The sequence below is a fragment of the Ranitomeya variabilis genome, chromosome 7 (genome assembly GCF_051348905.1).
Source record: "Ranitomeya variabilis isolate aRanVar5 chromosome 7, aRanVar5.hap1, whole genome shotgun sequence".
Taxonomy (NCBI): Eukaryota; Metazoa; Chordata; class Amphibia; order Anura; family Dendrobatidae; genus Ranitomeya; species Ranitomeya variabilis.
In genome coordinates, this window is record NC_135238.1 from 117,948,838 (window position 1) to 117,964,457 (window position 15,620).

The 15,620-nt window shown below is 42.0% G+C and overlaps 1 protein-coding gene across 2 annotated transcripts in view; it reads left to right on the plus strand.

The window, feature by feature from the left end:
• Positions 1-15,620, plus strand: part of LOC143786355 (transient receptor potential cation channel subfamily M member 2-like) — a 1,952,850-nt gene that overhangs the window by 379,810 nt on the left and 1,557,420 nt on the right. The window contains exon 6 of one of the 2 annotated variants that reach the window (XM_077275686.1): positions 7,732-7,912. In XM_077275686.1, the coding sequence (XP_077131801.1) occupies positions 7,732-7,912 (181 nt within the window). Of the gene's footprint in view, positions 1-7,728; positions 7,913-15,620 lie in introns of both variants that reach the window. The other variant, XM_077275685.1, reaches the window with a different exon arrangement.

Sequence of the window (15,620 nt, forward strand, 5' to 3'; positions counted from 1 at the left end):
CGGATGCACGCCTTCTGTCTGTGGCCACCACACTGCTTCTTCCTGCCTGTTGAGGGGATATGCCTCTTTCCCCATTTGTGCTGCTGTCCTCGCTATGCATGTCCTCCTGCCAGGTTGGGTCAGTCACTATGTCATCCACCACTTTGTCTTCCACATCTGCATTCTGCTCTTCCTCCTGACTTTCTGGCAATTGTGTCTCATCATCGTCCACCTCGTTTGACACTTTCCCACCATCGCTTTCGTGTTACCGGGGCTGGTCAATACTTTGGGCAGCTCTACATGCGATCTCATCTTTCCCCACTTCAAGTTGACCAGCAGAGATTTCTGAATCTTGAAATGGAAAACTGAACAGCTCTTCAGAGTGTCCAAGTGTGCGATTAGTTGTCTCAGGGCACTCGGCATGGTGGCCACACTCTTGGCTACTCAGACTTGACCATGTGGAAGACAAGGTGGTGGTGGTGGCTGAGTGACTGTAAGCATTATCCGCTATCCAACCAACAACCGTTTCACACTGCTCTGGCTTCAATAGTGGTGTGCTGTGGTCCCCTAGAAACTGGGACAGGAAGGTCGAGCGAGAAGATGTGGGTCTTTGTGGTTGCCCACTTTCACCTTGCCCATGGCCTCGTCCTCTGGATGCTCCATCAGCACCACGTCCACTTCCCCATCCTTTGCACCTTGCCTTAACCATTTTAAATGGACTACTGCACTATTTCAAATGCTCAACACAAATGTCTTTATTAGTAGCGAAATAATATGTGATCAGTATGCCTGCAAATCTACAATTTTTTATTCCCAAACACCAGTCAGGCCTCAGCCTGACCTAACAGACTAAAAAAAAATGTAATACAAAGTTAATTTATGCGAAATAGTGCTGTATAGAACAGCTAAAAAATAAGTACACCGACCTACAATGCCCAAACTTGGAGCACAGAGATATATGGGAGCTCTCACAGAAATACTGCACTGGCAAATCTGTAGCCTTTGAATTTTTTTTATGCTAAATAGCGCTGTATAGAATTTGAGTATCACACAGCCAAAAAATAAGTACACCGGCCTCCAATGCCCAAATTTGGAACACAGAGATATATGACGGCTGTAATGGAAATACCACACTGGCAAATATGTGGTCTTTCATTTTTTTTAATGCTAAATAGCGCTGTAAAGAATTTGAGTATCACACAGGAAAAAATAATTACACCGGCCTCCAATGCCCAAACTTGGAGCACAGAGATATATGATGGCTGTAACGGAAATACCACACTGGCAAATCTGTGGCCATGGAATTTTTTTTATGCTAAATAGTGCTGTATAGAATTTGAGTATAACACACAGCCAAAAAATAAGTACACCGACCTCCAATGCCCAAACTTGGAGCACAGAGATATATGACGGCTGTAACTGAAATACCACACTGGCAAATCTGTGGTCTTTCAATTTTTTTTATGCTAAATAGCGCTGTATAGAATTTGAGTATCACACAGCAAAAAAATAAGTACAACGGCCTCCAGTGCCCAAACTTGGAGCACGCAGATATGAGGCCTTTTTCTGTGAATTTAAAACACACACAAAAAAAGGGGGGCACTAGGGTAGCACACACAACTAAGCTACGTATGCCTGACAAACTATAGCTTTTCAACAGGCCACAGTCTGACAGGACAGACTGTATATATATATTTTTTTTTGGGGGGGGAATTTTGGGGAAAAAAAAAAGGTATATAGACAGTAAATAAGCTGCAGCAGCAGCAGGCAGTTATGGAGCTTTGGGAAGGATGTAGTGGGACCAATGGATGCACGTACAGTGCCTGCAGGCCTTGCACTGATGTGGATATGCTGTTCACTGCCTAACTAGCGCTGCAATATCGGGACCCACAAATTAGCCCTAAAAAGAACTTTTGGTTTCTGAGGAGTTGTGGATGTAAGAGTTGAAGACCTCCAAAACCACGATTCTGACCCTATCTCGGCAGCAGCTCTCCCTACTCTCGCTGAAACAGCAACAGAATTCGGCGAGCAGGGCGGCGCCAGGTCTCTTATACTCGGGATGATGCTGTACGGCCCAGCCAATCACTGCACGACCACAACAAAGATGGCTACGGCGTTTCATGGCCTGGCAGACAATCCATGCACCGTGATTGGGTCTCTAATGTCCGCCAAAACTGCTGGGTGAAGACTGCAGTTACCGCCGAATAATACCGGAAATGCTCGCTGCTCGCCGAGTACACTGAGCATAGCGACACTCGGCCGTTCGCTCATCACTAGTCATCAACCAAGAGGCTTATTTAATATGACAAATTCTTTACATTTTTCCAAATCATAGCTTTTTTTTCATAATATCAAAGTCTGGTCAATTTGGTGCTGGTAAACCTATTTCTATTAGAGTTTTATTATTGATAGATATGCACCTTTCTTCTAATATCAAAAGAGCTTTGTTGAATATGTCAGCAGTGAAATTTAAGTCTAAGTCTGGATTAACTCTCCTTTGCACATGTGGAAAAAAAGGGAATCCAGCTCCAAGAGATAAAATCACTTAACTTTAATAGTATTCATTTAAAATAAAAATAGGCTATAAGACATACAAAAACCAGATATTCTGCAAGGAGAGTGCCCTATAAACTGTACATGTTTCGAACACACAAGTGCTCTTAGTCTCAGTTGACTTAACTCTCCTTTGCACTCTAAGAATATCTTCATTAAGATATTATTTGTATTTGTCCCAAAGCGCACAGGGATTGGAAGGTGCACAGGTTGTAATTATTATAGCGAACAGGTCTCTTAGTTGAGGCAGAAAGCGAGTGAGAGATGCTTCCTGCAATGTCATGTCCCAGTGTTGATCATCTTCGATCAGACCACGCTTTTGGCATGCTTCCCTGTAAGTTTGACACAGCTCTCCATCAACTATTTTCAAATCTGTGAAAGAAGTGTGAAGCAGTAATTGGAGGTAATAACACTCTGTGTTGTTTTGATGCACTGTATACACACATCCAAGAGCATCACTAGAATGTCCGTCCCCTCTTGGGACCCTTGCACCTTGTTTCCTCTTGCAAAATACATTTCTCGATTCTCGATTCCATGTAATATATTTTGGAATATCTGAATATAATAAAGTCCTTGCAAATGGATCTGCTTGACATAGGAGAAAGAAAGCTGTCAATGTGGAGCAGCTCTTTCCTCTGCATTGTTGGGAGTAAAATAAACTCGTCCATTTTCAAGATGGACACTAAGATGAACTACAGTCGGATGTCTTTCATGGATGGGAAAATTTAGTAATCGCCATACGGCTTCATTACTACTTATATACCTTCCCATTTGATGCAGCATAATCTCATCAGATGTACATTTTGGATTCTCTAGCTGGAAAACTGCCATATCACTGCCCTTATTAACATATTTGCAAATGTACCATATATACTCGAGTATGAGCTGAGATTTTCAGCCCATTTTTTTAGGCTCAAAGTGCCCTTCTCGGCTTATACTCGAGTCATTGTCCCAGGAGGCCGGCGGAGGAGGTGGAGCGGCGGCTGTCACATCATACTCACCTGCTCCCGGCATGGTCCCTGCTTCTCAGATTGTCTCTGACGCCGGCAGCTTGTACCCATGTTCAGCGGTCATATGGTACCGCTCATTAAAGTAATGAATATGGACACGACTCCACTCCCATAGGGGTGGAGCACATATTCATTACTTTAATGAGCGGTACCATGTGACCGCTGAATACAGGAACAAGCTGCCGGCATCAGACACCATCGCATTGGAGAAGCAGGGACTGCACCAGGAGGGTGAGTGTGACGGGGAGGGTGAGCATTGTGATATTCACCTGTCCCCGTTCCACCGCCAGGCTCCGTCTTCCACATCCTATGGCTGTGACGTTCAGGTCAGAGAAGCATATGGGGCATAACATTCTATGGAGCATCTTATGGGGCCATCAATCTTTGTGCAGCATTATATGGGGCTTAATCTATGGAGCATCTTAAGGGGCCATCAACCTTTGTGTAGCATATGGGGCATAATAAGCTATGGAGCATCTTATGAGGCCATCAACTTTTGTGCAGCATTATATGGGGCATAATCTATGGAGCATCTTATGTGGCCATCATCCTTTGTGCAGCATTATATGGGGCATAATCTATGGAGCATCTTATGGGGCCATCAACCTTTATGCAGCATTATATGGGTCATAATATTCTATTGAGCATCTTATGGGGCCATCAACCTTTGTGCAGCAGTATATGGGGCATAATATTCTATGGAGCATCTTATGGGGCCATCAACCTTTGTGCAGCATTACATGGGGCATAATCTATGGAGCATTTTATGGACCATCAGTAACCTTTTATGCAGCATGATATGGGGCATATTTTAATATGGAGCATCTAATGGGGCCCATCATGAACTTTATGGAACATTATATGGGGTGTATTTTGTATGGAGCATCTTATGGGCCCCATCATAAACTGTATGGAGCATTATATGGGGCTCCTGATTCAATATGGATATTCAAAAACACTTAGCCTACTGATGTCTCAATCAATTTTACTTTTATTGGTATCTATTTTTATTTTTGAAATTTACCAGTAGCTGCTGCATTTCTCACTCTAGGCTTATACTCGAGTCAATAAGTTTTCCCAGTTTTTTGTGGAAAAATTAGGGGTCTCAGCTTATATTCGGGTCAGCTTATACTCGAGCATGTGCGGTATTTAATTGATTTAACAGAGTTACAATATTCTATGTTACTGTGCGCATCAAACATTTTTGAAAGCAGTGGAGAGTAAGGTACAACCCATCGATTATCTATTTCAATATCTGTGTTTTGTTTAACCCTTTTAAATCTGATTGTTGAAGTATATCCTCCCTGTTCAGGATTCCATCTTCTGTAAAGAGGATAACCATCATCTCCTGTTTGTATTTCTACAATCAAGTTGCAAGGATACTTTTTAGTACATTTTCCTTCCTTCATACATGGCAATCTTGGGTTAAGTGGCCCATATGGGCCATGGATCATATTTTTAGACATAGTTTCAAAAAGTTCCAAGTCCTCTCCTGGATTTGGAAGCTCAGCAGAAATAACACTGTCAATTTGATCAGGGCTTATCTTATCCTTTAGGCATATCAGTAAATGAGCATGTGGAAAACCTCTTTTTTGCCACTCAATTGAATGCATCCAACACTGACTTTCACCAAAACTGTAACACTTTGTAATTTCGTCCATGAGCTTGATCAGTTTTTGTTTTAAAACGCTTGCTGTTAAATCATGTCGATCAGAAGAGCCCTGACCAATCAGAAGCTCTTCCCTTATCTCTGGCCAAGTTGGATTACATGTAACTGTAATAAACAAATGAGGACGACCATATATCTCAATATATGTCATGGCGTTCTGAGCATACTCATGCATAATGTCTGGGACTTCCAGTAAAAATAAATAAACATACGCCCAATGTCAGCCACGTTGCCATCATTAGCAACAGCATCCCTTAAATTAATGTATTCATCCACTCTAAGTTTTTGTTGGTTCAATCGTATGTACAAAAGACGCTCACTTTCCACCTTGGCATACATATCAACTATAAGTTGAGTAAAAAGTTGCCTACATTGTAAAATGTGGTTAGAAGACCCAGGTATGATCATAATTTGGTAGGCATAAAAGTCCATAGCTGATATTTTTTTATTGGTTGGCCTAGCAGTCTTGGGATCAGTCTGTGTTAGATTAACGTGATAGCCATCTTGGCCATTCCAAAATATTATTTGTTATTGCAGAGCATCATATGATCTGTGTGTTTTTGCAAAACGTTGAAGATTGTTGCTTTTTCGCTGAATAATTATATCTCGGCTTTGAAAGTCCTGTCCAACCATTACAATAGCTACTTTGTTAACAGTGGGAGAATTAAATCGCCTTTCATGCTCGCCAATTGGTGTCTTGTCTGCTCTTATTACAACTTGATATTTATCACTTGGCATTCTTTCTAACGCTATTTTGAAAAGGTTTACTAACTGATTGTGCTGATGGAAAAATCTTTGCAAATTCAAAACAATCTCTTTTGTTGTCTCAAGTATAGCTTCACAACGTCTATCAGCTTGCATTTGTTCGTCTCCCAAAAAATACATTTGCAAAAACTTTGGCTGTTCATTTGCTACAGGAAGCATTGAACCGATTTTGTGATATATTTGCCCCTAGACTTTAAAAGTTGGCATAAATCCTGCTTCCTGGAGTACAGCTGTCATACCAAAGGATATCATCTTGAACGATGAATTGTATCTCCTAATATTTTGCAGAAAATGCTTGGACTCGAGAGTTGTCCCTCACATGTATGAAAGATGTGGTTCAAGAGGTAGAGCTAAAGGTGGCAAACTGACTTTGCCATTTGAGCAGCACATACCAGGCGATTCCAAGTTAAACTTCTTTGCTTGACAATGTTTGCATATTATGTCCATTTTGCCAATTATGGCTCTCTGATGTGACCTATAGTCTTGAATTGGGTTGTAGTTGCTTCCAATCTCAAATCAGCCTGCCTACATCTTTGCACACATTGCATATGTCGTATGCGGTCATTTTCACAAGGTTCATCATTTTGTTCAGATGTTTCCATATTCCTTGCTTCAGCCTGCCTTATCTTATTCTTGTGAAGATGACATTCCCTTTGCTCTGATGTCTCAGTTGCCTTACATTTAGCCTGTCTCATCCGCTTCTTTTCAAGCCGCGAGCCACGTTGTTCACTTGTCTCAGCTCTTTGACACAATTTTGCTTTCTTAGCTTCCGGATGAACTTGCCCAATAGATGGTTATTTTTTGAGTGGCATTTTAAAAAACAGTCCTTAGTATTATGACCCTTTAGTATTCACCTGACAGTGATAAGAGATGTAATAGGATGACTAGTAAATACAGAGCAGCCCTCACACAGTAATACTATGACCTGAAGGAGCTCACATCATAGTAATGAAAACCGCCTCACAGGCAGACTTGTCTAGTTGCCCATAACAACCAATCAGAGTTCAGCTTTCACTTTACGTAAAGCAGCTTCAGTGATGAAAGCTCCCTGTATAGTAAACAATAATGACAATCTTACTATGAGTCATTTTTCGCCTGACCAAAATTGCTGCTCAGTAATGTTCATCCGTGTGCGTAGAGTGCACCCATCTGAATGTGTCTGTGTGTGTGGTGTGCATGTGGTATTTATGGGGTGGTGTTGTGGTATTTGTGGGGTGGTGTTTATGTTATGTGTGTCTAGAGTGGTTTGGTGTTTGTGTGGTGTGTTGTGGCATTTGTGTGGTGTTGTGCTTTTGGGTTGGTGTATGTGTGCTGTCCGTGTGATGTTTGTATGGTGCTTGTGAAATGTTTGTGTGTTTTGTGTGATGGTGCGGCTCCTTTAGCAGCGACTCTTTGGCGCCGTCGCTATAATCCTTCTCTGTCAGTCACAACTGTTGTTTTCCCCTCAGCACTTTTACTTTCACCTTCATATTTCTCCATTATATGTATAGGGCCTAACATATGTATAGGGCCTAACTTCGGGGACCCCAATCTCAATACCGGGGGATGCTAGCGAGATTTAACGTGCGCATTATTCTGCTCCTGTGGGTGGAGAGGGGGCATGCCAAAGTTCACCCAAATCAGGCAAGAACTGTGTATTTGTATAGAGCGGGCTTCTACAGATTTTGAGTTTTATATATATAGATTTTCATTTTGAGGTAATTGATTATAAAGGTGATTTGTTGATTTTTTTTTTTTTTTTTTACTTCCCAGCAGTTTGTAAGAGTATCATCTGATACTCCATCCAATGTTCTCTACCAGCTGATGACTGAAAAATGGGGTCTTGAAGCTCCTAATCTTTTAATTTCAATAACAGGAGGAGCTAAGAACTTCCATATGAAAATGAGACTGAGAAACATATTTCGTAGGGGTCTAGTGAAAGCTGCACAAACCACAGGTAATTTTCTGTATGTTTTCTAAGTGAAGAGTTATAATCCCTTCATCCCTTAAGGGTACAGCTATTTTTATTATCATTTGCGGGTGCATATTCTGTATTAATAAACCTTTATCAACAGCAATTTTGCAACATTTCCTGTTTTTCCTTTTTTTGTGGTTCATCTTGTGGTGTAAATTAATAACTTTATTCTGCAGGACAGCACTATTACAGCAATACAAAAAATAATTAAAGCCAAATTGTTTTTTTTTATGTTTTACTGCATTCATCTTAACAGAACATTATAACTATTATACATTATAATTATTTTTATCTCGATGACAACCCGCCTAATTTACAGGTTCACGTCTCCAGAAGCATGAGCTGGGCACTACCATGTATTGGTGACTACCACGTACTGGCTACTACCACGTACTGATGACTGCAATGTATTTGGGACTACAACATATGGGTACCACAATGGCAGTTTGCAATTTTCACTCAGCAGCACCCACTACTGCTTGCTTCTGAAAAAGACCCATGGAGTCAAAATTGTCACTACACCTGTAGATAAATTCCCAAAGGGGTATAGTTTCCAAAATGAGGTCACTTGAGGGGGGATTCTGCTTTTCTTGCTCTTTGGGGCTCTGTATATGGAGTTTGAAACAATTCTTGCAAAATCTGTGCTCCAGGAGGAAAATAGCGCTCCATCCTTCCTGAGTCGTGCTATATAGCTAAACAATAGCTGTACAGCCACATATTGGGTATTTCCACATTCAGCATAAATTGTGGGACACATTTTGGTGCCATTTTTACCCATTTCCCAGTGTGAAAATGTAATGTTTGGGACTAAAACAAAATTTTCGTGGTAAAAATTTAATTATTTTTTCTTCTCTGCTCAATGGTATAAAATTCTGTGACACACCTGTGGTTTCAATATGATCACTGCACCTGTTGATGTATTCATTGAGAGGTATAGTTTGTAAGTGGGGTCACTTATGGGGGGTCTGTGATTATGGCACCTCAGGGGCTCTACCAATGGGAAATTGCACCTTTAAACCAGTCCAGCAAAATCTGAACTCCAACATGGCGCTTCTTCCAAACCTTGTGAAAATAAAACATTTGGGGCTAAAAACTTTTTGGGTGGAAAAAATTTGATTTTTTTTATTTTCATGGCTCAACATTATCAACTTCTGTAAAGCACCTGGGGATTTAAGGTGCTCACCATACATTAGATAAATTCCTTGAGGGGTCTAATTTCCAAAATGGGGTCAGTTGTAGGGGGTTTCCATTGTTGAGGTTCATTAGTGGCTCTCCAAATGCTGCATGACACCTGCACAACATTCCATCAAAATCTACGCTCCAAAACATCACTCCATCCTTTCTAAGCCATGCCATGCGCCCAAACTGTAGTTTCCACCCACATACAGTGGGTATGGAAAGTATTCATACCCCTTTAAATGTTTCACTATTTCATTGCAGCCATTTAGTAAATTCAAAAAAGTTATCTTTTTCTCATTACTGTACTGTTGTGATCCGCTTTTTGGCTCCCCTGGTGGTGGCTGGTGGTACTGGAGACTTGTGTGTGCTTTTCTGCCTCAGCTCACCTGCTTCCATCAGTTTTGGGAGTTCCCTATTTAGCCTTGCTCTCCAGTCACTTCCTTGCCGGTCATCATTGTAACCTGAGTCTTTCAGTTGCATGTTCCTGCTACTAGTCTGCTGATCAGCTAAGTGGACTCTTGTCCTTATTGTTTTGTTTTTCTTGTCCAGTTTACAGTTTTGTCATTTCCTGTTACTGGAAGCTCTTGTGGACTGAAATTGCCACTCCTGTGTCATGAGTTGACACAGGAGTCTTAAAGTAATTTCAGGATGGGTTTTTGAAAGGGTTTTTCAGCTGACCGTGAAGTCCTCTTTTGTATCCTTCCTCTATCTAGTAAGTGGACCTCGCTTTGCTAAATCTGCCTTCATACTGTGTATGTCTTTTCCTCTGAACTCATCGTTAATATACGTGGGGGCTACTATCATCTTTGGGGAATTTCTCTAGAGGTAAGCCAGGTCTGTTCCTTCCTCTTCCAGGCGTAGTTAGTTCTCCGGCTGGCGCATGGCATCTAGGCAGCCGTAGGAATGCTTCCTGGCTACTGTTAGTTGTGTGGTAGATTTAGGTCACGGTCAGCTTGAGTTTCCATCACCCGAAAGCTAGTCTGTTATTTTTGTGTTTCTGATGTTCCCATGCCATTGGGGAATCATGACAGTATGACCGGCCCACAGAGTGTTAATTGTTTGGGCTGAAGCTGGAGAAAAAGAAGTGTTGAAGGGAATTTTTTTTTTTTTTTTCCCTCAGAGTTTTGCTGCCTAGCCCTTAATTGCTGTCTAGCTGCTTCTTACCTCCTCTTAACCCTTGAATGGCTCTGACCTTAGCTGTTTAACATGGATGTCCAGAGTTTGGCTGCAGGTTTAAATAATCTTGCTACGAAGGTTCAGAATTTACAAGATTATGTTATACGTGCTCCTATTTCTTAACCTAAGATTCCTACACCAGAGGTATTTTCCGGAGATAGATCTTGGTTTCTGAATTTCAAATGTAATTGTAAATTATTCCTTTCTCTCAGACCTCACTCCTCTGGAGATCCTGTTCAGCAGGTTAAGATTGTGATTTCTTTGCTGCGAGGTGACCCTCAAAATTGGGCATTTTCATTGACACCAGGGGATCCTGCGTTGCTCAATGTGGATGCGTTTTTTCTGGCTTTAGGGTTGCTGTATGAGGAACCTAATTTGGAGATTCAAGCTGAAAAAGCTTTAATAGCCCTGTCTCAAGGGCAAGATGAAGCTGAGATATACTGCCAAAAAATTTCGTAAATGGTCTGTGCTTACTCAGTGGAATGAGTGTGCCCTAGCGGCAAATTTCAGAGAGGGCCTTTCTGATGCCGTTAAGGATGTCATGGTGGGGTTTCCTACGCCCACAGGTCTGAATGAGTCCATGACAATGGCGATTCAGATTGATCGGCGTTTGCGGGAGCGCAAACCCGTGCACCATTTGGCGGTATCTTCTGAAGGGACGCCAGAGGAAATGCAATGTGACAGAATTCTGTCAAGAAGCGAGCGGCAGAATTATAGGTGCAAAAATGGCTTGTGCTTCTACTGTGGTGATTCCGCCCATGTTATATCAGCATGCTCTAAACGTAATAGGAAGGTTGACAAGTCTGTTTCTATTGGCACTTTACAGTCTAAATTTCTTCTGTCTGTAACTCTGATTTGTTCATTATCAGTTATTACCGTGGATGCCTATGTGGACTCTGGCGCTGCTCTGAGTCTCATGGATTGGTCCTTCGCCAGGCGCTGTGGGTTTGATTTGGAGCCTCTGGAAGTTCCTATACCTCTGAAGGGTATTGATTCTACACCTCTGGCTTGTAATAGACCACAGTTCTGGACGCAAGTGACTATGCGTATGACTCCAGACCATCAGTAGATGATTCGCTTCCTCGTGCTGTATAATTTACATGATGTTTTGGTGCTTGGATTACCATGGTTACAATCTCATAACCCAGTACTGGACTGGAAAACTATGTCTGTGTTAAGCTGGGGATGTCGGGGGGCTCATGGGGACATACCTTTGGTTCCTATCTCGTCATCTATTCCCTCTGAGATTCCTGCATTTTTGTCGGATTTTGGGGATATTTTTGAAGAGCCTAAAATTGGTTCTCTCCCTCCCCACAGAGAGTGTGATTGCGCCATAGATCTGATTCCAGGCAGTAAATTTCCAAAGGGTCGTTTGTTTAACCTATCTGTACCTTGTCATGCTGCCATGCGAGAATATGTTAAGGAGTCCCTGGAAAAGGGACATATTCGTCCTTCTTCATCACCTTTAGGAGCTGGGTTTTTCTTTGTCTCTAAAAAGGATGGCTCGCTGAGGCCTTGTATTGATTATCGACTCCTGAATAAAATTACTGTCAAATATCAGTATCCGTTGCCGCTGCTTACTGATTTGTTTGCTCGCATAAGGGGGGCTAAGTGGTTCTCCAAGATTGATCTCCGTGGGGCGTATAATTTGGTGCGAATTAAGCAAGGGGATGAGTGGAAAACCGCATTTAATACGCCTGAGGGCCACTTTGAGTATTTAGTGATGCCTTTCGGCCTTTCTAATGCGCCTTCAGTTTTTCAGTCCTTTATGCATGATATTTTCCGTGAATATCTGGATAAATTTATGATTGTGTATTTGGACGATATTTTGATTTTTTCTGAGGACTGGGAGTCTCATGTTCAGCAGGTCAGGAGGGTTTTTCAGGTCTTGCGGGAGAATTCTCTGTGTGTAAAGGGTTGTAAGTGTGTTTTTGGGGTTCAAAAGATTTCCTTTTTGGGGTACATTTTTTCCCCTTCTTCTGTTGAGATGGACCCTGTCAAGGTTCGGGCTATTTGTGACTGGACGCAGCCTACTTCTCTAAAGGGTCTTCAGAAGATCTTGGACTCCCGTATTTCCAGGCGGAGACTCCAGTACCTGGTTAAATGGAAGGGCTATGGTCAGGAAGATAATTCTTGGGTAACTGCCTCTGATGTTCATGCCTCGGATTTGGTTCGTGCCTTTCATAGGGCTCATCCAGGTCGCCCTGGCGGTTCTTGTGAGGGTTCGGTGCCCCCTCCTTAAGGGGGGGGTACTGTTGTGATCTGCTTTTTGGCTCCCCTGGTGGTGGCTGGTGGTACTGGAGACTTGTGTGTGCTTTTCTGCCTCAGCTCACCTGCTTCCATCAGTTTTGGGAGTTCCCTATTTAGCCTTGCTCTCCAGTCACTTCCTTGCCGGTCATCATTGTAACCTGAGTCTTTCAGTTGCATGTTCGTGCTACTAGTCTGCTGATCAGCTAAGTGGACTCTTGTCCTTATTGTTTTGTTTTTCTTGTCCAGTTTACAGTTTTGTCATTTCCTGTTACTGGAAGCTCTTGTGGACTGAAATTGCCACTCCTGTGTCATGAGTTGACACAGGAGTCTTAAAGTAATTTCAGGATGGGTTTTTGAAAGGGTTTTTCAGCTGACCGTGAAGTCCTCTTTTGTATCCTTCCTCTATCTAGTAAGTGGACCTCGCTTTGCTAAATCTACCTTCATACTGTGTATGTCTTTTCCTCTGAACTCACCGTCAATATACGTGGGGGCTACTATCATCTTTGGGGAATTTCTCTAGAGGTAAGCCAGGTCTGTTCCTTCCTCTTCCAGGCGTAGTTAGTTCTCCGGCTGGCGCATGGCATCTAGGCAGCCGTAGGAATGCTTCCTGGCTACTGTTAGTTGTGTGGTAGATTTAGGTCACGGTCAGCTTGAGTTTCCATCACCCGAGAGCTAGTCTGTTATTTTTGTGTTTCTGATGTTCCCATGCCATTGGGGAATCATGACACTGTACACTCTGCACCCCATCTTGATTGAAAAAACAGAAATGTAGTAATTTTTGCAAATTTAAAAAAGCAACACTGAAATATCTCATGGTTATAAGTATTCAGACCCTTTGCTCAGTATTGAGCAGAAGCACCCTTTTAAGCTAGTACAGCCATGAGTCTTCTTGTGAATGATGCAACAAGTTTTTCACACCTGGATTTGGGGATCCTATGCCATTCTTCCTTGCAAATCATCTCCGGTTCTGTCAGGTTGGATGGTGAATGTTGGTGGACAGCCATTTTCAAGTCTCTCTAGAGATGCTCAATTGGGTTTAGGACAGGGCTCTGGCTGGGCCAGTCAAGAATGGTCACAGAGTTGTTCTGAAGCCACTCCATTGTTATTTTAGCTGTGTGCTTAGGGTCATTGTCTTGTTGGAAGGTGAACCTTTGGCCAAGTCTAAGATCCAGAGTACTCTGGAAGAGGTTTTCATCCAGGATATCTCTGTACTTTGCCGCATTCATGTTTCCTTCAATGACAACCAGTCGTCCTGTCCCTGCAGCTGAAAAACACCCCCATAGCATGATATTGCCATCATCATGTTTCACTGTTGGGATTGTATTGGGCAGGTGATGACCAGTGCCAGGTTTTCTCCACACAAACCGCTTAGAATTATAACCAAAAAGGTCTATCTTCATCTAATCAGACCAGAGAATCTTATTTCTCATATTCTGGGAGTCCTTCATGTGTTTTTTAGCAAACTTTATGTGGGCTTTCATATCTCTTGCACTGAGGAGAGGCTTCCGTCAGGCCATGCTGCCATAAATGCCCAACTGGTGGAGGGCTGCAGTGAGAGTTGACTTTGTGGAACTTTCTCCCACCTCCCTACTGCATTTCTGGAGCTCAGCCACAGTGATCTTAGGATTATTCTTTACCTCTCTCATCAAGGCTCTTCTCCCACGATTGCTCAGTTTGTCTGGACGGACATGGTCTAGGAAGACTTCTGGTGGTCCCAAACTTCTTCCATTTAAGGATTATGGAGGCCACTGTGCTCTTAGGAACCTTGAGTACTGCAGAAATTCTGTTGTAACCTTTGTCAGATCTGTGCCTTGCCACAATTCTGTCTCTGAGCTCCTTGGCTGGTTCCTTTGACCTCATGATTCTCATTTGGTCTGACATGCACTGTGAGCTGTGAGGTATTATATAGACAGGTGTGTGCCTTTCCAAATCAAGTCCTATCAGTTTAATTAAACACAGCTGGACTCCAATAAAGGAGTAGAATCATCTCAAGGAGGAACACAAGGAAATGGACAGCATGTGACTTAAATATGAGTGACTGAGCAAAGGGTCTGAATACTTAAGACCATGTGATATTTTAGTTTTTCTTTTTTATTAAATTTGCAAAAAATTCTACATTTCTTTTTCTTTCAGTCATGATGGGGTGCAGAGTGTACATTAGTGAGAAAAAAATGAACTTTTTTGAATTTACCAAATGGCTGCAATGAAACAAAGAGTGAAAAATTGTAAGGGATATGAATATGTTCCGTACCCACTGTTTGGGGTATCTGCATACTCAAGAGAAATTGCACAAAAAATTTTGGGGTACATTTTTTGCTGTTACCCTTTTGAAAATAAAAAATTAAGGGCTTAAAAACATTTAGTGGGGAAAATGAGATTTTTTTTTATTTTCACCGCTCAACGTATAAACTTCTATGAAGCATCTGGGGGTTCATGGTATTTAGTACACATCTAGATAAGTGCCTTGAGCAGTCTAGTTTCTAGAATGGGGTCATTTGTGGGAGTTTTTCACTCTTTAGGCACATCAGGTGCTCTTCAAACTTGACATGGTGTCCGCTAATGATTCCAGCAAATTTTGCATTCAAAAAGGTCAAATGGTGCTCCTTTCATTTCAAGCTCTGCCGTGCGCACAAACAGTAGTTTTCCTCATCATTTTGGGTATTGGTTAACGCACTAACACAGCTTAGTCACCTACTTAATGATTGCAGGTTCTATCTTTCTGAGTAGGATACTTTATAGCATGGAAAGGTTCACTAAAATATAACTTTTAATACTAATATAATTAAAATTCACAAATAAAAACACCATGGATACACAATAATCTAGGTCCTAAATGTGAGTACACCAATAACCATATCGATGATAAGTAGACCCTAGTGATGGGCGAGCACTAAAATGCTCAAGTGCTTGTTGCTCAGGTCGAGCATGTTGGAATGCTCGGGTGCTCAACCTGAGCCATGAGCCCAATGTAAGTCTATGGGAAACTCGAGAATTTTTACAGCGGCTCCCACTGCAGACTTTAGAAGGACTATAACTTGCAGAAATCGATGGGAACAGTGCTTAAATGACATGGAAACATCATGGC